Source organism: Nelumbo lutea, chromosome 3 (assembly GCF_056320005.1).
Source record: "Nelumbo lutea isolate HS-2025 chromosome 3, American lotus-T2T, whole genome shotgun sequence".
Taxonomy (NCBI): Eukaryota; Viridiplantae; Streptophyta; class Magnoliopsida; order Proteales; family Nelumbonaceae; genus Nelumbo; species Nelumbo lutea.
In genome coordinates this window covers 14,493,366-14,515,538 of record NC_142686.1, presented here as the reverse complement: position 1 = coordinate 14,515,538, position 22,173 = coordinate 14,493,366, and the positions used below count along the sequence as shown (strand labels likewise).

The window sequence follows — 22,173 nt, the reverse complement described above, 5'->3', positions numbered from 1 at the left end:
TGAAAAGAATTTATTTTTAAGAAAAAATGTTTGGTTCGTAACAATATTTTCTCATGTTGCCTATTTTTTGCCCATTCTTTTTCATTTTAGAATTTCATCTTGGGTAAGAATGAGAAAGAATGAGAATTGAACCAAACATGACCTTAGTAGACAACTCTTGTGATTGGGTAGTGGGTTCAGTTCAAGATTAAATGAACACTAGGTACATGATGGTTGGTTGATAAAGAACTCCCTCTCTCCACTCAACAATACATCACCCAACAAGGTTTTAAAAACGGACCCGGAAGCAAAATGGCTATGGCCACTGGTTTCTAGGTCAAGGGTTTAATTGTTTGGATCAAATAATTCGGACAATTTGATTAGATTAGGGCAGATATTTATGTTGTTGTCTATCTTGTATGAGAAGAGAGGGTAAGACAGGTGCTTGTCGGATGAGAAAATAAAAAGAAAAAAAGAAAGGAAAGATGGAAGGAGAAGAAAAGGAGAAGGAGGTTCCAGCGTTCACCGGTGACAGTGACCGCGATGGCAATAAAAACACAACGGCAAGTTGGCACATCCATTCATATCCCTCCTGCATTTCAGATCTCAGATCCGAGATCTCTCCACTCCAATCTTCCTTCTGTCATTTCTCTCCAATCTCTCTCTCTAGGATCTTGGTGATCTCTCATCTAAGATCATTTTGTCTTAGTCCCTATCCATCTTTCAACAATCTGTTTCCTTATTAAACGATGAATCATTGTCTGGGCCAATGGTTTGACCACTCAGGCCAACATTTCTTTGATCAAACCAACAGTTTTGGGCCTAGAAACGAATCAATGGTGAAATAGAACCAATTGCCTGGATAATTTTCAAGTTGAACTGTCCAATTGTCTAGGTCAAAGACTTACACAGCAAGATTTCATTCTACTAGACCCTCCTTTGGACGACAACAGTACTAACAAACTGCATAAAAGTCAACGGCATAAGCCAGTAGAGTTGATTTCTCAGACCACTAATGATGCGAAGAAGATTTTACATAGACATCGAGCAACAAAGAAAGCAAGAAATGGCTACTCTTACACGACACTGCAGTCTCTGCTTCCTCTTGAGTATGAAACCAGATCTGCTCTTTACATAGGGCATCTCACACCGACCTCACAAGCACATTTCACCATGCATTTGGAATATCTCCCGTACTTCTACCTTATTATACATGGGGAATGTTCTCAATGCATGGTAAGATGTGCCTGTGAGGTCAGTGTGTCTTGTGTGAGGAGTAGATCGCAATTCCTTGAGTATACCAAGGTGAACAAATTATAAATACTAGTTTGTTTTTTGAGAAGTTATAAATATAAATACTTGTGTTAAGTTTCTTTGTTTTGTATTATCTTAAGTTCTAAGTTTTGTTTGTTTACTTGAATATGGTGATTATGATTTCAAGGAAAGAGATCAATCTCCAATCACATGATGTAGGTTGCGAATTATGTATCGAACTTGAAGAAGGTCCAATAGTTCAATGACAGGAGAGACAATCTGAAAAGGTGTCTTTCATTTTCTAAATCAAGTGCTAATGCAGTTGCTGGAGGAAGCTCACGTAGCAGTCTCCTGTAATGTGCAACTGTGCAGCCATGTTGGGCTGGAGTGGAAGTTATCATAAGTAGTGGTTTGACAGATGGAGTGGTGATTTTTGTCTTTGTAATAAAAAATAAGAATGGTTGGTTGAAAAAGGAAATTAGATGACACTTGAAGGGCATTTGTATCCTTTTACATGCCACTTAACGATGGTTAATGATTTTGGGAGTTAAAATATTGCAATGGCACATTTTGAAATTCGAGTATTAAAGTGAGACTAGCCCCAAAATACAAGGTATTAATCTGTAGTTTACCCCAAATAAAAATATAAAAGCATAGAGATATTTCCAATGTACAATAGAAAAGGCTGCAAGGAAGGTGTGAAGACTGAACCCAAATTCTGGCTGAATTCGAATTTGATCCTCACACTTCCTCACAGCCCCTCGCAGCCATTCATTGGAAATATCACCCTATAAATAAAAGGGTAAAAGACTTAAACATCCCCTAAGTTTTATGATAAATGCTTAGACCTACCCTCTAATTTTTGAGAGGTCTTAAAGGAGCTCAGATTTTCTACCCACCAGATGTTCCCACATCTCTACCCACGAGACATGACAAATGCACAATGGGAATATCTCCCTTGTCATTCATGGGGAGAGGTTCCCAATACATAGTGGTGGTGTTCTGTGGGTATGGATGTGGGTACAACTTGTGGGTAGCAGATCCCAAGTCATCTTAAACCTCCCCTCTTAAAACAAGATACCATTATATTTAATAGAATCAATAAAAATACTTTTTTGCCCTTCATCATTGTTTAAAATTTTAAATCAATCCATTCAAACCATAGCATAAGGAAAGAAACGAGATTAGATAATTCCGTGCATGAATGAGATTCTTATATCTGCAAACAAAGAATTCTTTCGAGTAAGAGTATTTACATGATAGGTCCATCAGGATTGAGTCCGCAACGTTAGCCCATATGTAAATCAATTACCATTCAAGATGTTCACTTAGTAATCCGATGTATAAATAGTTATGATGCAACTGCTACATGCCCATAGGTTGTTACTATACACAGGTGGGAAAGGAAGTTCGGAGTACGGAAAGACCCGATGCAGAATTCTGAACCCTACTACTAGCCCTCTCCCCCCTATAAACTACATCCTACCCGTGAATTTGGCATCAATTCAATTCACGGTTAGGATGCATTCCCCTTGTACTATGGGGCTATAAAATTCTGATCTAGGCTGATTGGTCATTCTCCCAAGAAATTTTTACCCTCGGCAATGCTATCTTTGGAATGGTTTTTTTTTTTTGTTTCAAATCCTACAAAGAAGGGCAATATTTGTTAACATAGCTCTAATGATAACAAATCCCAGCCTTGAAGAAGCATCTGTATCAGGAAAGTTAGATGATAGCAAAGCAGAGATAGTAGAAACTGATGAATCAATTTTTGTTGATGTATCAATTTTTTGGCTAAGTACCTCTACATTTGGTCTGCTTCCAAGTGGTTGATGATTCAGGCCGAAGTGGAGAACTTTGGCTGCCGAGCTGCTTGTGAGGTGCCGGGCTGACTAGGTGTCGAGCTCCCTGTGAGGTGCCGGGCTGACCAGGTGGCGAGCTGCCTGTGAGGTGCTGGGCTGACCAAGTGGCGAGTTGCCTGAGGTGCTGGGCTGACCAGGTGCTAAGCTACCTAGTGGCGAGCTGAACTGATGATCTTTGTTGCTCTTTAGAGACCTGCAAGGAACCAAATGTCAAAGGACCCGGGGTGGCTAACCCGACGAGGTCGCTCTGATGCTTAAGTCAATACTCTCATAATAGACTGCGAGCTAAAAATCACAAAGCCTGAGAGCTAGAACTTGCTTACTTGCTTGTTTGCTCACTTGCCCCTTGTCATTGGGGTTGGTGCCTTCATATAGGCCTTGTTCATGTACCTCCCCCGAGATCTTTGGGAGGTCGTGTCTAACTGGTCCGAAATTCCTGGAGGTAACCGCCATGCACGTTGACCACCCTCCAGATCGTTCGGCACGTGGGACAACTTCCAATGGTCGTGGGAGTGTTTGGATATGCATGTTGAATTCATCGGCGAGCACATCTTGCAAGTCGCTAAGTTGGCGCATGTGCCAGGCTGCCAGGTCGCGCCTGGTCCAGGCTGCCAGGTCAGTGCCTGTGCCAGGCCACCAGGTCGCGCCTGTGCCAAGTTGCCAAGTCGCGCCTGGGCCAAGCTGCCAAGTCAGTGCCTGTGCTAGGCTGCTAGGTCGCACCTATGCCAGGCTGTCAAGTCGCGCTTGGGCCAGGCCGCCAGGTTGCGCCTGTGTCAGGCTGCCAGGTCGCGCTTAGGCCAGGTCACCAGGTCGGTGCCTGTGCCAGGCCGGTTGGTCATGCCTGTGCTAGGTCGCTAGGTCGTGCCTATGCCAGGCCGCCAGGTCGTGCCTGTGCTGGGCTACTAGCTCACGCCAGGGCCTGGCCGCCAGGCCACGCCTGGGCCGCTAGGTAGGACACCATCCAATTGGCTAAGGCAAGTTGTTGCCAAAGTGGTTTCGGGTGTCACCTAGTTGTTCTGAGGTGTCATGTGTCACAATATCATTGGAGGGCCAAATTCGCCCTCATCAGAAACCATTCAAATTTCATAATGAATGAAACACATGAGAAACCTGAGAAAAAACAAGTGATAATGCAAAAATCAAAAAGAGAAGGGAAAATCTTTCCACGACATTTGTTAGATCTGCAGCAACGAATTTAGGTCCAGTTGAAAGTTAACTTCTTGAAATAGAATAAGATGAATCTGTTCTTCTGACTTACAAAGAATCAAGTATATGGGAGTGAAGTAAAGTAAAAAGATGGCAATGGCTCTGCATTAAAACATGAAAATAATACTTGATGAGGTCTACACCCATATTAAAGTACACAATAACTAAAGGCAAAGCAATGATGAAGGGCAAGATTGGGTTTTAGAAAAAGTTAACCTGCATATGAAGAAGGCAAAGCAATGATGAAGGGCAAGATTGGGTTTTAGAAAAAGCTAACCTGCATATGAAGTCACGTGTAAATGGATGCAAAGATATTGTTAGCGGAGGGGAGGTTGTTGTCCGATAACATCATATAATAGGGGAGGCTCTAGTCCAATTTAAAAAAGTAGGGGATGTTTCAGTATTTAGGAGAAAATCTAAGGGAGGTGTAAGTTATTTATCCTAAATAAAAACATAAAAGTACAGAAATATTTTCAATGCATGGCTACAAGGGCTGTGAGGATAGTTTTGCAAAAACCAAATCCAAATTCATCGGCTGTGTTACAGCCTACAAATAAGTAGGGGATAGCAATAAAACGGGTTCAATGAGGGTTTTGTAAATTCTAGACCTTACCTACCTCCCAACTCATACCCTCCCAAAACCTGTAACGGGTTGAATTTTGAGAATCTAAACTCTTTCCGCATTCAAGGGTAGGGACAGGTTGGGTTTAGAATCCACATCTAATCTCCTATTATTTTTCTTGATGCGAAATTCAAAATATTATTAAATTCAAGACCTAATACATAAAATTTATATATGCTTTTCAACAATATACAAGTTGGGGAGGGTCAGATTTAGCCTAATACTATACCCTACCCGTGCCCATACGTATTATAGAATCCCAAAATCTGTCCTTCAAGCAAAAAATCCCACCCTGACAAGAGGGTAGGGGCGGGTACCTAGGTAGGGTAGAAATTGTCATCCCTACAGATGAAATATCAACCTCGTGAACGTACACAGACTTCTGCTAGGCCGAAGCATGGGCCGAGTCTGGGGCCTCTGGGCGGACTGGTCTTAAGTCGGAAGTTTTCATCAGGATGAGTTAAGATAGGCCAAGTATGAGACAAGCCCAGACCAGCCCAACGGTTGGGGGATCTGCAGGTCATATTGATAATTTCTTTTTCTTGCCTCTTGAATTTCCAATCCAAATTCCCGACGTTAGGGTGTATGTATACCACTGAATCGATGAAGCAAACATATTAATATTTTGATAATTGTGTTATGCGTTTGTATCAACCTCAACCTCACCATATCATTATTTTATAGTTTGTACTTTGGACATTAGACCTCCTCCACGGCTCCACTCCCCCTCCCCTTTCCTTTTTATTTAATATTTTTTTGTCGGATAGGAGAACTGAGAAGGATAGGATCAGGATGTCCAATTCACAGCCGAAAGAAACTGTTCACATATAGTTGCAGCGCGGCTCAAAAGGAATATAAAAAATTGAGACCAGTTGCAGCCTTGTGATCATAAAATCACAACAATAAAAGGGCATACCGCATACGGGGGGCTCAATAATGTAAGCACGTGACCTTGGTACTAAAAAAAATAAAAATCAAATGAGTCGGGACATACCAATGAAAGAGAGTTCCAAGTTCCATTTGTCTGTGTTCCAACCAATTTTGATTTTGGGGCTTTATAATTCAGAACTACGTACTAAATTCAAGAGAAATATTTGCTCGCCATATCCAATTAAACTAAACAGGTTATAAATATAAGGTGTGTAGTTAGATGTAATGAGTGTCAAACTTCAAACTCCTAAATGCCGCCGGGCATTGCTCAAGAGTCAAAAGTCGTGAATTCATTGCACAATCACTCTTTTTTTTTTTTCTTTAAACTAACTAGATGAGATCAGGCTGAAATAAGAGGAAGGCCCATTTCACAGTTAGTCTACCTGCCGTAGGATGTAGGGTGGTTAATGGAACTTACGTCCTTGTAACCAAGAATGCGTTACATTTGTAGGTCCTCTGTTGTTTTGTTTTGATTTTCATTTTCAACGGCAAGACGAGTAGGTTTGAGGAGTTTCAGACCTGGGATCTGAATTTCCGGTAGGTGAGGAGGACTGAGGTGTTTCAGAACTGATGAGCAGGGGCAGGGACAGGGACAGCTCAGATTTACCCAAAATATATGCCACTAACTTAAACCTACGCAAGGTGAAGCAGCAATAAATGCACGATTTTTAGTCCTGGAGGGGGGCTAATGGTAGCGATATCTAACAGCACCACGAACCCATTAATCAACGATCAAGGACCGAGTGGCTTACAACTTACAAGACTCAATGGCTGTGTATTGGCTCGACTCCCACTAGCATAGTATAGTACTAGCACAGGACTTCCTCACTTCTAATTTGCTGTTGCCTGTTTGTATTAATTTATACATGCTAGCTATATACTGAGGACACCCTGTCCGACATCTATGCCAAAAATGGATCTAAGTTAACCATCAAAGCTTCGATCCTCCGTTGGAGCACCTTACAAGTAAAATATCTAGGATAAATTACAGATATTTAACTTTACGTTGCAACACTTGAATACCCTGAACTCTAAAAAATAGACACTTGAGTCCATCCATTAGTATTCTGTCAGTTTAACATTACATAATGCCAAAAATACCCTTCTCATGTCTGATATCATTCTCATGTAACCGAACGTCTCCCCCACGATGATGTTGTTCTCACATGTACGCGAATAACAGATTCAAATTTCCCGACGATGGCATTCTCTAGCGCTGACTTTACTCTAAAAAAATTATCTAAAAAAACATGAAAAATGTATTTTTGACATTATATAATGTTTAAATACTAACGGATGGGCCCAAATATCTATTTTTGAGAGTTCAACTTACTCAAGTGTTGCAATTTAAATTTCAGGGTATCTATCTGTCACTACCCCCAAAGTACAGGATACCTATCCGTAATTTACCCAAATATCCATTAATCAAAAATTACAGTTACCACGCTGTAAAAGCTCCACGAGGTCAAAGCAAGCCCCAAAAGTAACATGATATACCCAGAATCATCACTCCAGACATCAGATTGAAAATTTGTAGAGCCAATCAGAATGGGATCTCAGGATCATTCCACTAAACAAAACAGGAGTGAAAAATACATATGGATCAGATAGGACAAAAATTACAGAAAGGAAAAGAGAGTGGTGGTTAAGCAATAATGAAAGAAACAACAGGTTAAGCATTGTCAAAAGTGCTACCTCATAGGTGCAGGGTCATTGATTAATAGCCAGACAAAGACTGATTTATTGGAGAATAGCAGAAAGAAGATAACAGGTTAAGAGGAGAAGCATGAATGACAAGCCACCCATTTCAGCACGAGATTAAAAATTTGCATGCAAGAAAAAGGGCCCTTGCATTGCTGCTCTGCTTCCTGTCCTGAAGTGGAAGGGATCGGTACTCAAAAACAATTATAAGGTCCAGAATCTTCAGATGCCATCTTAATTCTACTTTAAGTCTTAAACATCCATAGTTCTGAAGCCAAAGATCTAGTCTATACAGGAAACCTTAATTCATGTAAGTCACTCACTGTAACATGAAGTAACCAAACATAGAAGACCCTAGTTTTGCTTTTCTCACACTACAGAACACGTGTATTATCAACATCAAGATGTTCGAACATGTTTTTACAAACCTGTCCAGTACAAGTCACTCCAAGATTTCAACTCACTATTTGAACAGTTAGGAGGAAAGTCTAGTCACAACACAATGTCCTTATAAGATTGTGCATCCTAAAATAAGTTTTGGTCAGATTACCAACGGCAGTCAAACACCTAACCTTAACATACAGAATGCACCATTGCTTTAAAGAGTTTGACTATGACACAGAAAAGGCATCATAACTGAAGAAATGATAATCAATCAACTGGTAGCATAAAGTAGTACCAATGAGCTGGAATTCATCAAAATTCATGGGGGGTTGTGATTGGTCAAGACTCTTCCAGCATCATACCTTTCAGCATTGTAGATATTGCCTACTTTAAAATATCCACAGAATTATAACAAAATCAATATCGTATAGTTTACTATGGATAGCAGGTTTTGGAGAAAGGAATTCAAATTTATGTAACAACAATTATCCATGTAATTATACGCATCCTTTTAGCTGGAAAACACAAAATATGGCAATAACATCTTATGCATACATATCCATATACTTTGGCGGCATGCTAAGTATATACATCGGTTTTAGCTGGAAAAGGCATAATCTGGAAGGGGTATTGTCAAAATTCAATCTATAAGTTTGCTAAGCTTTTCAACAAAAATATCTTTAATTCTGCTACATCACCATTTATTTCCCTTAAACCATTCTATAGTGACAAAAAATAGCAAGATTATATTAGATCTATAAACATTCTTAAGCTTACCAGATAACTTCAATTACTAGATCATTTGAAACATTTGAAACAGAAGCTAGGGTGAGAAAAAACATCACTTGGGGTAGAGGGAATATCCTAGGGAATGACCACAAATAAGAACTTGGTAGAAAATAGATGGTCAGTTTATCTATAAACAATGAAGAAGCATGCACCAGATTGGCAGGATTGAAGGAATAAACAGTTGAGAACAAATTGCAAGGATAATTCTATGTGCACTTGGAAAACCACATTTTATGACAGAGATATCCTGAAATTCAAGCTTGAGGCCTTATATATCATCAACTAAATTTTAGGCTCTTCACCTTATACCAGAAATCTCAAAATAATTAATATTATTAATAAATCCTGTCAATGGAGAAGGAAAAGATAATGAAAACCCTACATAAGTTGCTATCCATCTTTCCACTTGATAAATTTAGAAATAAATGGGCACACATAAACCCCAAAATAGAGCCAGAAACAGCACACAACATCTAGAGATACAGCTGTGCATTTAGATGTTCATAGCTCAAAAATGTTATAACACAAATAACAGATAAACCACAGTCCAAGAAAAAGAGAATTTTTTTTTCAAAAAAAAAAAAAAAACTCTCTTAAGGAGAAACACAACCACACATTAAGAATTAAGATGAAAACATTCAAATGCCTAAAAGATTCTGTAATGTTCCCAATAATCTATTAATGTGTAGGAGCATCATTATTAACCAACCTATTCTGTTCTACATGATGCGAACCTCTGATTAGCTTTGTGGAAACAGAAAACAGTAGAAGATGCAAATTCAATGGAGACAATAAAATAAGAACAATAGAAAAAATGAAAACTAAAGACCTCCTTACAAGAAAACATTCCATTGAATCTTGAGTTAAATCTGAATTTTTCTCAGAAAAATAAAAAGAAAAAGGGAGAGATTACCCATTAGCCAGAAACTATCCCTTCAACAAACCAATCTTGTACATCCATCCAATGTGAGGAACCCGTACATTACAAATGGTGTCACCAAAACTTGACACATCAGCACCCCATTACAGCACAATTATAGACAAAGCTCCCTGATGGCCTGCAAGCCAAAAGGTCCCACTGCGGTGCACCGTCTTTAGGGGACCATGAATTGAGCTCTATGGTCCCTCCACCCAAAGCCCTTGGACCGCCGATAACTATAAGCCGATCCCCACATGCTCTAAATGCAAGCCCCCAACCATTCATTGAGACTGCCCTCTCAGGTAATCTACCCACGATATCCCACAAGTTCCTGCTCTTTACATACTTCTTCACCACCTGCTCTGCATAATCAGCTGCATAAAGCTCATTATTTACCACTGCAACCAGAGGGGGTGCTGTTCCCCCAGCTGCACCATTTTGTCCAGGGAACATGTTAGGGATTTCAGTCCACGTCTTTGTTTCCAAATCATAGACTTCTCCACAGGTAAGTGGTGCCTCTTGGTTGCTTCCCCCAATAACATAAAACTTCCCATCCATAAATACTCCGGAACACATCTTCCTCGGCTTGTTCATACTGGGGAGAGTCACCCAAGTTCCAGTCTCTGAATTATATAGTTCTGCCGAACTCAAGATGTTCCCCTCTGAATCGCAGCCCCCAGCAAGAATTGCAATCTCCCCGAGGCTGGCAGACCCAAACAAGCATCTGGGGGCATTCATCCTCATGCCGGCAGACCAGGAATTTGTCAAAATGCTGTATCTGTATATGACATGAGATCTAACTTCCTTCCCAAATACAAGAAGCTCTGTGCCCACTGCCAGAGACTCTTTATCAGAGCACATGAAGCATTCATTTGCAGGCATCCTTGGTAAATGCATCCAGCGACGACGAATGGGATCGAAGGCCTCCCACTCAAGGAGGTGACATGCGAAATAAACCCAATGTTCAATAACACCCATCTTCCGCCTCAGCTTATATAGCTCTCCAGTTCGAAATAGAGACCGGAAGCTCCGATTTAGGGAGGCAAGCAAACCATAATCAGACCTCGAGCAGCGAAGCAGGCAGTTGATAGACATGTCCCGCCCTATGGGCTGGATGAGGGAATTTAAATCAGATTGATCCCCATGGTCCCCTTCGTTACTGGATTCATCCACAGGAGACGGTGAAAGATCTTGCAGAGTTTGGGTCGTTTCCTCTTTCTCAAGAGTATCAAGTCGTTTGGAAGACTTGTTCTCCCCATGTTCTCCTTGTCCATCGTCTTCTAAACGGCGGTTGCCATTGGAGACGGGGAAAGATCTTGCAGATTGATCCCCATGGTCCCCTTTGTTACTGGATTCATCCATGGTAGACGGGGAAAGATCTTGCAGAGTTTGGGTCATTTCCTCTTTCTCGAGCGCATCAATTCGCTTGGAAGACTTCCTCTCCACAGGTTCTTCTCGCCCATCGTCTTCTAAACGGCGCTTGCCTTTGGAGACCTCGATAAGACGATAAGTCATGTAAACCCACTTACTGTCTTGCTCACAGGTGCCCGGCAACGCCCTCGAGACCAGACAGGACTGACCTTCTAACATGTCTCCGGAATTCAACCGGTAAGAGCAGTAAATTTAATCCTACCAACCCAAGGCCTCCTTCCTTCTCACCAAAATGGAATCCGAAATAAATCAGTTAAGAATAGAAGCCCTAACGCTCGAGCTACTCCCCCGAATCCAAAAACCACCGATTCGGACAGGAAAAATGCAACCTTTCAAGCAGAATGAGATCAAAGAGCCCTAATTGTACATAGATTTGACGATATCAAAACAACCCAGAAATGCCAATTAAAAGAAAAAGGAGAATGGAAAGAAAGTAATATTCAAACAGTTTCCAACTTTCAATCGTTCATGGATGCGAATCCAAAAATCACCGATCCAACGGAGAGAAGAATGAAAACTTTTAAAAGAAATCAGAAACCCATCTTCAGGCTCCAAATTCGTAAAGGGAGGAAGAATCCAGAGATCAGAACAATTAGAAACAAGGATAAGAATAAAAAGAGCTCACGAACAAACAGTCAGAAAAATCCCTAGACACGAAAATTCACCAAAGCCGGTTTCTAGGTTTAGCAATAAAGAAGAAATATGTCGGCTGGCCCGATACGACCCTGTAACCCGAAATGATCTGAACAATTAAATCAATTTTATCTTTTTTTGTTTTTCTGTCGTTCTATCTTTCTTTCTTTAAGAATGGAAGGGAAAAAAAGGATCCGTTCTTTGTTGTTAAAATTTATAGAAAGATTTGTTTATTTATTAAATTTATTTTTGGTCTGAGGGAAGGGATGGGATTGGAGATCTCAGAGGAAGAGGAAAAAGAACATAGAGATGTGGACTTACAGATTGGGATAGAAAGAGGCCTTGATCGGAATTTTTATAATTTTTATTTCTTTCTCCTTCGCTTCTTCGCTTTCTTCTTCGTCGTCGTGCTTCGATATCTATTCTCTCTGCAAATCACCCCCCCGCCCCCCCCAAATCTGGAAGCTCTGGGTTGGGCCTTCCGGATTATGTACCTGGGCCTTTATCCCCTCACTTCTCTTCTCAGTATGCTATGGAGTCTGGCCTCTATTTATTTTAATTGTTAATAAAAAGTTTAATTAATTTTATTTCTTTTTGTTCGTAGAGAGAGAGAAGGTGGGCCCCGCCAAGGCCAAGGGTTCCCGCTAGTTGCCGTCTCCGAGATAATGGTCGGAGTGCCGAAACGTGTAGGCAGTGGGCACGTGTCCATGGAGAAACGGCCTTGTACTTAGATGGAGAGAATGAGAGGAATGAGATGAGAGGACTCCGTTCTTCTTACGTCTCTCTCGTGGTCGTGGGCCTCGTGGCTACCAATTTATCACGGTAGTCGCTATCTCGCCATTAAAACGTTACCCTAATTTTCATTAGTTTTAGTTATCCCCAAACTGATTTTAGAAGCCGGTGAGGTGTGAAGCGTGAACGTGACTCTCTCTCTCTCTCTCTCTCAAAGTTTAAAATCGTAAATGAGCCATCCTCCACCACCCCCTAGAACTTGATTCTAATTCTTGGTGGGGGTAAGAGCGTGACCTACCAGCCTCCAGCCGTCCGTCCACCCTTTTGCAACTTGTACAGAATTCCACGCCGCCTACACGTGGAGATTCTACACGCGTAAAACGCCCGACAAGGGTTATCTTTGGCAACAAAAAGAGGAATATTACAAAAACACCCTTACTTTTCATGTATACATTGACAAAAATGCCCTTTTCACGATGGTCTGGAGTCTGCATTTCTGAGTATGATACTCTACTATGATTGGTAGGTTAGGTAGCAGAGGGAGGTGATTGTGAAGTCAGTCATTGCTGCAACCCGTGGATCGGGCTCGAATAACTCATATTGGGCACTGGGCATCATCGTTCAGAAGTTGATTTAATGCATAACGCAGCTCTGACTCCAACAAAAACCAACCACGGCTGCTGTATTCATTTGCATTGCACCAAATAACATTACTCAAACAACACTAATCACTTGGGGCTAGGGTTGCTTTTGTATGTGTTTGGCAACATTATGTTTTATATCCATTACAATTAAAAATCTGTTTAGTAAGAAGATAAATTTATTAGTGTAAAACTAATCTAATTTTATAATTTATATGAATCATTTTACACTCTACATCAATGCTAGAACAACCCAGCTAACACACCACCAAACCAGCCCTCCATGGGTTAATTTTAACCATCATTTTCCACATGTTTGTTACTGCACAGGAAATGCTTTTCCTCAGAATACTAACTTTTAGCAAAATATAACAACAATACGTGCTTAATTCTGATTTGTGAAGAAGGCTTAGTTTTAATTAGTTCCTGCTTTTTGTGTAATATGTCTTCTTTAATTTTCTTGTTCAACTCCTGATTTTTCAACTATAGTTGCTAACTAGGCGTACAGGTTACAACTAACCATTCAATTCCACTTTTTCGTCTCCTTTTTTCCCATTAAATCATAGGCTCCTAGCAACAGTTTCACAAACTTTTTTGTTTTAATTTTTCTTTTCCGTTTCTTTTTTGTTTGTTCTAAAGAAAAGGACACGGAATTATCTTGCACCATCTAACGATCAGATCATTGGGATGCCGTTGCGTGCATTCCTACTTTCCTACCAAGTTTTTTTGTTTTTGTTTTTTTTGCTGAAGTAGTGAAAAAAAATATATAATTAAAATTGTCTTTGTCTTACATAGAAAAAACCTGAGTTAAAATAGGATGATGTGCACAGAAAATTATACAGAACGTAACTAAAATAAGCTAAATTAAATGACAATATAATGAATTGATGGCTTCATATTTTATCGATATTTGAATTGATGCCTTCAGATTCTGTTTGGCCATCTCTGGATAAAATCTGGAATTTCAGGTCATTAATAACTTTCCCTAATCGACATGATTTAGGACGTTAGCTCAGTGCATTGCATAGCTGTTATGACGGTAAAACTATGAAATTTTCTTTCACAACTTAATTACTACTAGATAGCGCAAAACAAATGAGAACAATTTAGCACAACATGATGGAAATACAGAGTGTACACATATGAAAATTGGTTGTATTGCCATTTCAAATGACTAATTGACAAGTGGCAACCATACTAATGATTCCAAGCTGTTAGATTCTATCAAGGACCACAAAAAGCAAACTCCATTCTCCAACATCACACCAGCGGCAGGGAATTTGTTAAAAATTTTAAATGATATGATAAAAAGATTTTAACGCCATTAATTTGGACTATTTGAACATAAAGCTTTCATGATATCGATTTAATGGGTTAGACATATCATATTTGATTATTTGTGGGATTAAATAGACCCAAAAACACATGGAACCTAACCCGGCCTTTTCAAACTAAATAAGTCAAGCCAAACAAACTTCCGTATGCTGTTACGCAATACACTTTTTCTTTGCATATATTCTACATTAATTGCTGAAAATAAAAAGGTCAGTTTCCAGCTATCAATGAATTCAGCCAGCTGCTGTCTAATCTATCTAGTGGTTGATAGTCAAGCTTGTGATTTGATTGTTTTAGGTGATCATATTTAGATAATTTATTATACATTCTTAGCCAACTTTCTTTTTTTTTGGTTAATTTGATTTGTAAACACTTTTTTTTTTTTTTTGCTGCATAAACACTATGTAAATTATGCAGTCATAGTCTATATCATTATCAAATTAAAATGAAAAATGACCAATGGAAAAAACACTTTATGCTTGATTGTTTGATTAGGGCAATCTTTACACAGATTTTGGATTCTACACACCTCTTCTGTTATTTTATTCAAATAAAACCATTTTTTGCTTTAAATTCCATTTTTTAGCATACATTCACATGTAAGTCTCTTTCCTGTTATTTTTACCAAAAAAAAAAAAATCTTTTGATCCATTCAAACCAGTAAAATTTGTAAAATGACCTTTTCCATGATTATTACAAACCTACTATTATTATTTATAACTGACAAATTTCGGAGACTCCTTGTACTTGGCCTATTGTCAATCTCAAAAGCCCACACATATCCTACCGTATACTTATGACAAGGTCATATGTTTCTTTAGTATTATCCCATACTTTCTCTTTTTTTATTTTACAATCTTCTTTGAAATTTGTATACCTCTAATTTCCAGATCAGCAATATTGTGTGCAAGCTAGAATAGCACTTTTTCACCTTGAAACCCTTTCTTTGATTTGTTTATAATATAAGATTTTCTTAATTTATATCATATATTTGTCACCTTATTGTAGTTGTGTACTTGTGTATCTAAGTGGGTGTTCTATACCATAGATCATAAATTGGGTAGTGGGGTGTGATGTGGATGAAAATACATCACACCCCAACGAGGTAGTTTTTCTACATCATGGACAAAAATGTGTGGACCGATGCATATTATACCTCCATGGGCATTATGTAAGGTGTGGCATATTTCATTTTGCCCATTGTATTTGATTCCATGCATCTCAACTATAACATTTGAGATAATCTATGTCATTAATCATTAAAAAATAATAATATTATTTTTTGTAATATACACAATAGAAAAATATTAGTAAACAGGTAAGGATTTTAATAGTAAATAAAAATAATATTTGTAATAATTAATAATATTAAATATCAAATAATGATATTAATATTAATTAAAAAGGAGTAGTAACATTAATGATAATTGATAGTATTAACAACAATTTTAATAATATTTAATAATATCAGTAACAATTAATTTAATTATTAATATTAATAAAAGTAATATTTCAAGCTTAATAATTAATAAAATAATATCGATATTAATATTACTTAATAAACACGTGTAGCAGTGGCGAGTGGTTCAAATAGAGAAGAGTAATATAACATGAGAATAAACTAGGTTTGTCAGCATTGCCTGAGTGGTTCAAACTAGTTACCATCAATGATACGATGCAGTAGTGGTCGGAGGAGTGGCGAGTGGTTCAAATTAGGTTTTTCAGTAATGCCCGAAAATCCAAGGCCTGATCTAACATCCAATCTAATTATTTCATATTCAAACAACATATTTATGTAATCGGATCAGATTTGGATGTTACAATCTACATCCAATTAATAATCGGATTGGATTCGGATTTGACCCCATCTGATCCCATTAAAATATAAAACAATTATTATAATATTTATTAATTTTAATATATAAATTTTATATAATTATATTCAAAATTATAAAAATATATTCTATATATTATATTTTCGGATCCGATCCGAGTTCGTTAGGATTTGAATTTGAATTCAAGCCAATTGGATTCAGATGTAGGTTATCAATAATTGGATTGAATGTAGGCTTTGTTGCTTCCGATCTAAGTCCGATCCGGTTAAAGCCATAGTTCAAATAAAGAAGAATAACATTGACGAGTATAGAAGAATAACAACAACGAGCTCACAAAGAAATGTTGCAACGGTAAAAAGAAAAGAGGTCTTATACTAGGGTTAAACATCCATACGAAGTATGTGAACGTTATTCCATATGCAAAACGGTATGGTGTAGATGCTTCCATGAGATAAATCCGTGGATGAAAGAATAGGTTGTGGTGTGGATCAATCCACGAGATAGTGTGGATCAATCCACACTATAATCAACCGAACGCATGGCATAGAGGTGGTGTGGATCAATCCACACTATAATCGAGAAGCTTGTTTACTTTCTCTTCAAAGAAAGTAAATATTTGTATCGAAAAAATCAATACGAAAATGTTTTAATTTCTCGAAACCAAACTCTCAAAAAATACAATTTTTCATTGTTTTACGATGCAGAAATGTATTGCAAACAAATGCTTTTGAACCGGAATACGGAAATGTACCAGAAACGTGGTGAATATTTCTGATATACTAACAGAGAGAAAACAAAACTTGAAGTCCTAATAGTCTTAGTACAGATAATTATATCTTGGGTATTCAATTAATATATTGAAAAGGATAAAGCTTACAGAGACAAAACATGCACCTAGCATTGATACTTGATGAGTATTGTTTTTATGGGATTGCTTGGACATTACATGTGATGGAATATTAATCACTTCATTTCAGTTTTGCACAAGTTTTTAACCACAAAGTGCTCAATTTAACATAATAATAATAATAATAATAATAATAATAATAATAATAATAATAATAATAATAATAATAATAATAATAATAAGTTGAATCGACCTCTATTGGTTGTGAATCAAATGATGAACTATTTTAGACCGTGAACTTTCGATCAAAATTTGTTAGGGTATCTATAGAATCGGTGAAGTGATACTGATTATTTCAACTATCGACAAATTGGTGAAGTGATACTGATTATTTTATTTTTCGCTAGGTCGGGTATCTATAGAATCGGTTGATTGAAGCTTATAAAGCACAAGAACAACCTATTTTGTTATTCTTTTGTTACAAAAAAACGGTATAATTTGCGCCAAAAAAGTGTAATTTAAATATAGCACTACCTAGCAGCACAAAGAAATCCACTATCTAAATGGAACAATCTGTACATTCTCGTCACATTAATAGGTGTTCATTAAAACTTAGGCTGCTGAACAATTTGGGCATTATTCATTTGGGTGAATGTACAGCAATCGTGCATGGCTCTATGGCTCTACTCCTATCATTAAGAACAGTAATAGCTCTTCATAAATTTACGTTCGACAATAACATACGAACAACAAAAATCTTTGTATGGAAATCTGATTTTTCTCATCATATAAAGAGAAAATTTTTTAAACTACTCTTATAGTTTAGCTAATTGATTAACTCCATTCCTATTGTTTAAGTATTGTCTTATACTATTTCTACTGTTTTTGACAATTGACATTGGCATTAAGTGCTAATAAAAAAAATGAAATATCAAATTTGTGTTCACTATTCCTCAAATTTTCAAAATAAAATCTAATTGATGAAAAAATTCGAGAACATATGAAGCGGAACGCTACTCCCTTTCTAGCTTTGCTTCTGTCTGCATCTCTATTTCCATCGTTGTCTTTGTCTTTGCCTAAAATTCCCTTTAGCTGCATTTGGAAATAATGCAAATGGAGTATAAATCCCCGTTCAAGGTAAATTTGCATTCAGGTTCACTTTTGCCTGTATTTGGTAACATTACATTTATGCATTGACAAATGATACATCGATGCATATTTACGTTGATAATATTTACGTTGATAATAAGATGTAAAAATAAATTAATAAAAGAGAAGTAAATTTGGCATTCAAGTGGGCTTTTGATAAAAAAAAAAAAAAGACAATCCAATTTTCAGGAAGATATGAAGTGATGGTGGGTGTGTGGGTGTGTGTATTTTATTTGCTCGTGAAGAGCACCTCTAAAAGGTTTCCTTGTCGCGACTTGTTTCGGGAGGCCTCCGTTCTAGGATTCAAGAAGTGTTGCCGCACTTTAATTTCTATCCTTTCATCTTCGTCTCTGTCGTCACAACTCACGACTCATCTCCGACGTCACCACCCTTTAATTTTCTCTCTCTAATTTCTGATATCAAAGATAGATTAGTTTCTAACTACAAAGCACGAGAGGAGAATATCCGTGATATTTGTCTTTTTTTTTTTCAAAATATTTACGACATTCAATCACTGAAATTGAAGTGAGAAAACTAAACACCCCTCATTTGTGAGCCGGAGCAAGACGACCAAGATTTTAAAAATCGACCCGGAAATGAAACCACTATGGCCACCGGTTTTTGAATCAGCAGTTTAACTGTCTAAGTTGAACAGTTTGGCTGGTTTCTATTATTAGGGCAACTGTTGGTATTAGTCTCTTTTAATTTTTATGAGAAAGAGGTTGTGGCTGCCAGGTGAGAAAGAAACAAAGAAGAAGAAAAGAAAGAAAAAAATGACGAAGAAAACTAAAAAATAGAAAGGATTAGAATGAGAGAAAGGAAAGGAGAGAATGAGGGAAGAAGAAAAAAGAAAGAAGAAAGAAGAGGAGGAAGAGGATTCAACCTACATGGGCGATGATGATGGAAACGACGATGGCGACTTTAGTGACAAGCTGACAATAGGAATGCAGATAGAACTGAGATCTGATTTATCTTCAGTCTCCAACCTGTGCAATCTTCTTCTTTTATTTCTTCTTCTTATGACGACCACCATGGTAACAAGCTGACAATAGGAATGCAGATAGATCTAAGATCTTATCTATCTTTAGTCTCCAACCTCTCTAATTTTCTTCTTCTTCTTCTTCTTCTTCTTCTCTTTGTTGTATTTGGATCTCAAATCTGAGATCGTCCTTGTCTCAAATCTGATATTGTCTTTCTCTCTTTCTGATGTACTCGCAAACTGATGTCCGAGTCAAATGGGTTGACAACTAAATCGTCCGGGTCAATAGTTCTCTGACCAAGTCAACGGGTTTTGACCCGAGAACAGGTTAAAGGTGAAACGGAACCGTTGCCTGAATGATTTCTGAGCCAAACAATAGCTACTCGTGGAGCTTCTCCTGGCTTGCCCAAGTCCTCCCTGCACCTGAAATGCTGCAAAGGCTCACGGTTGCGACAGTCGGTGTGAGACCTCACACGAACCATATGAGAGTGGATCGCGCTGGAGACGCAGTACTGCATCTTCACATATGGCTTTGGAATCATAAGCACTAGCCTCCTGAACATCACAAACTGTAACCTGTTCTACAACGTTCTTGACAAGGAATTGCTTGATTACCTTGTCCTTAGGGCAGAATTTGCCGCAGTTAGAGCAGCGGATTAACCTAACATGGCCCCTGCCATGCTTGTTTCGTCCTCCGTTTCTCGTCTTGAATGTCATTGTTGGAAGACTTCTGGTACTTGAAGGGGAGGGAGTGGGAGATGGAGCGAAACAGAGTCTGTGATACTTGTCTAGGACATCCTTTAATTGTAATTTTAGATGTTTGATCGTGTGAGTTTAAGTTTGCTATTGTTGTTTTACGGTTAGGGCTTAGATCGTATGGGAGAGGGAAGTAAAAAATGGTGGCTACCATTCTTATTCTATCACAAGCAATTCAGGCAACACTGGTAGTGGCCACAGGCATGGTGGGATTTCTGTAAGATTGGCAGAACGCGAGCCAGGTGAGTTATAAAGTGGAAATGGGTCTGATGGTGCCATTGCATCTGAGTCACAAGTTAAAATGTGGAAGTTTCAATGCGCAAAAATGGGGCCAGCTCACCTAGGAGGTTTTGTAGGGGAAGATAAAAACAGTGAAAAAAAAAAAAAAAAAAAAGAAGAAAGAGAAAAAGGAGAATGTCATGCACCAACAGATAAGGGCATTTTGGATTATAAAAGGGTAAGTTAAGAATTTTTAAAAAAATATAACTGTCACATAACTTCACATGTGAGTGATTTATGACAGAGCATTAACAGTAAGAGAGTTTTAGACAATTGTCAGAAATAATATAGATAGTACAAGATAATAGGTGAACAATAACAATAAAATTAATCAATTAACTAAACCAACAGTATTTTTAGAAATTTACCCTATAAATCACATCGTACACAATGCAACTTTTGATTATACTATAATTATAAAACATGTTATAATTTTATTATATGCATTATAATATGATAAGGTTAGCAATTAATTGGGTGAGGAGGAGGGATTGGCCTTATGAGTTTCCTAACTATAGAGCCAAAGTGAAGGATGATACTGATCATCACAATCTCAAGTCTCGACGTCCCCTAAAGGGGCTAAAACTCTCTCTTCCCTTTGCCGGTTGGATGTTGGCTTTTGAAAACTGAGTCAAGATGGAAACGTTGGTGAGTTGCGAAAAGGCGACTCTTCAATGGTCTGAACTCTATGGTTTAGGGCACTCTTTTCCCCATCACATAGACAATATGGGGAGAAAGGGGATGCAGTAATACTACTTGTGTCTGTATCTTTATAAACCCAAGACACTATTGGCTAAATGCGGAGTCATGGACCACTGAACGTGTCATGTATGTGCTCCGTACGTTAAAGGGCTATCCAAAAACAAAGTGGCCGTTTTGAGAGGGCTTTCACGCAGTTGTTTCTCCGTTTCTGCAAGATGGGCTCCACATAGATAACCTAGAATATCTATCTATTTATTCATTTTATTGATAAAAACTAGAAACCCAAATACATTATTTTGTAGGCATCAATGTTCCCTTAACAAAACACTTCCAACTCAACAACACTGTTGCGTTCAAATCTCCAATCCACAAGAACCTTGCCCATACCTCTCACTATAGCTGTACATTAAGAATCTCTCCCCTATTTGCATGTTATCATCTATGGGGAGATATTCCCAATGAACAGCTATAGTTTTATGTGTGTAGGTGTGGTTAGGATTCTTGTGGATATGAGATTTTAATTCATTCCTAAATGCTGCTTCAATAGGTGGTTGTCATTTAAGAGTAATTTAGTTGATATATTAGCAGGTTTTCTCTAGTATAGATATAGATTTGATTCCCGCAACCATTGACTTTGGAGAAGAGGTTATTAACGATAGGCATCACGATATACTGAAAAGTGGCTGATTGAAAAGTTGTTGGCACCATGTATTAGTATCTGATCCAAACTTCATTATTGTTCAGCCCTTTAGTTTTCTCTTACTAAAAAAAATGAGGCTGAATCAGCCCCCCATAACATCCTGCAGTACATCCTCACTGTGTATTAAGAATAACTCCGGATGATATATCTAGAATGATGATGTCATCATCAAAAGATGTTCTCATTACATGATAAGGATGTTCGGTACGATGTTATAGAGGACAGTCTTGTGGAGGGCTGATTTGAACTAAAATAATGTCTTAAATTTTCCTTTTTAAAGTAGCTTAATCAAAGCGAAGCCCTGCAGATAGACCCTCAGTCAGACGTAATGGATTGTGCATTTGGCTTTTGAATCTCGGGTTGAGGGAGCATGTAGACATACGTGTGCCGGTGCCATTAACAATATATCTTCTTTTACTCGGTTTCCTTCAAAATTGAGATATCAGCTTATCGCAACGTTGTTGAGCGGTAACAAGTAATGTAAATCTAATTAAAAAAAGGAAAAAAA

General features: G+C 38.1%; 1 protein-coding gene and 1 long non-coding RNA gene across 4 annotated transcripts; both read right to left on the bottom strand.

The window, feature by feature from the left end:
- Window positions 1–7,097: 7,097 nt before the first annotated feature.
- LOC148863100 (F-box/kelch-repeat protein At1g26930-like) lies at window positions 7,098–12,234 on the bottom strand. Of its 3 annotated transcripts, XR_016110093.1 has the most exons (3): window positions 9,641–12,228; window positions 7,549–7,726; window positions 7,098–7,423 (listed from the first exon to the last, which is right to left on the bottom strand). XR_016110093.1 is itself a non-coding variant. In XM_088978929.1 (2 exons), exon 2 carries the CDS (start codon window positions 11,234–11,236, stop codon window positions 9,740–9,742), a length of 1,497 nt encoding a protein of 498 aa, XP_088835055.1. In that variant the 5' UTR covers window positions 11,237–11,434; window positions 12,032–12,234; the 3' UTR covers window positions 9,543–9,739. The 3 variants fall into 3 exon arrangements, 1 of the variants encoding a protein (XP_088835055.1); XR_016110092.1 differs by lacking the exon at window positions 7,549–7,726 and having other exon boundaries at window positions 9,641–12,234; XM_088978929.1 differs by lacking the exons at window positions 7,098–7,423; window positions 7,549–7,726 and having other exon boundaries at window positions 9,543–11,434; window positions 12,032–12,234.
- A 6,099-nt stretch (window positions 12,235–18,333) lies between these two features.
- LOC148863099 (uncharacterized) lies at window positions 18,334–19,426 on the bottom strand. Its single transcript, XR_016109355.1, has 2 exons — window positions 19,137–19,426; window positions 18,334–18,662 (listed from the first exon to the last, which is right to left on the bottom strand). It is a non-coding gene; the product is annotated as an uncharacterized LOC148863099 (long non-coding RNA).
- Between the last annotated feature and the right edge of the window lie 2,747 nt (window positions 19,427–22,173).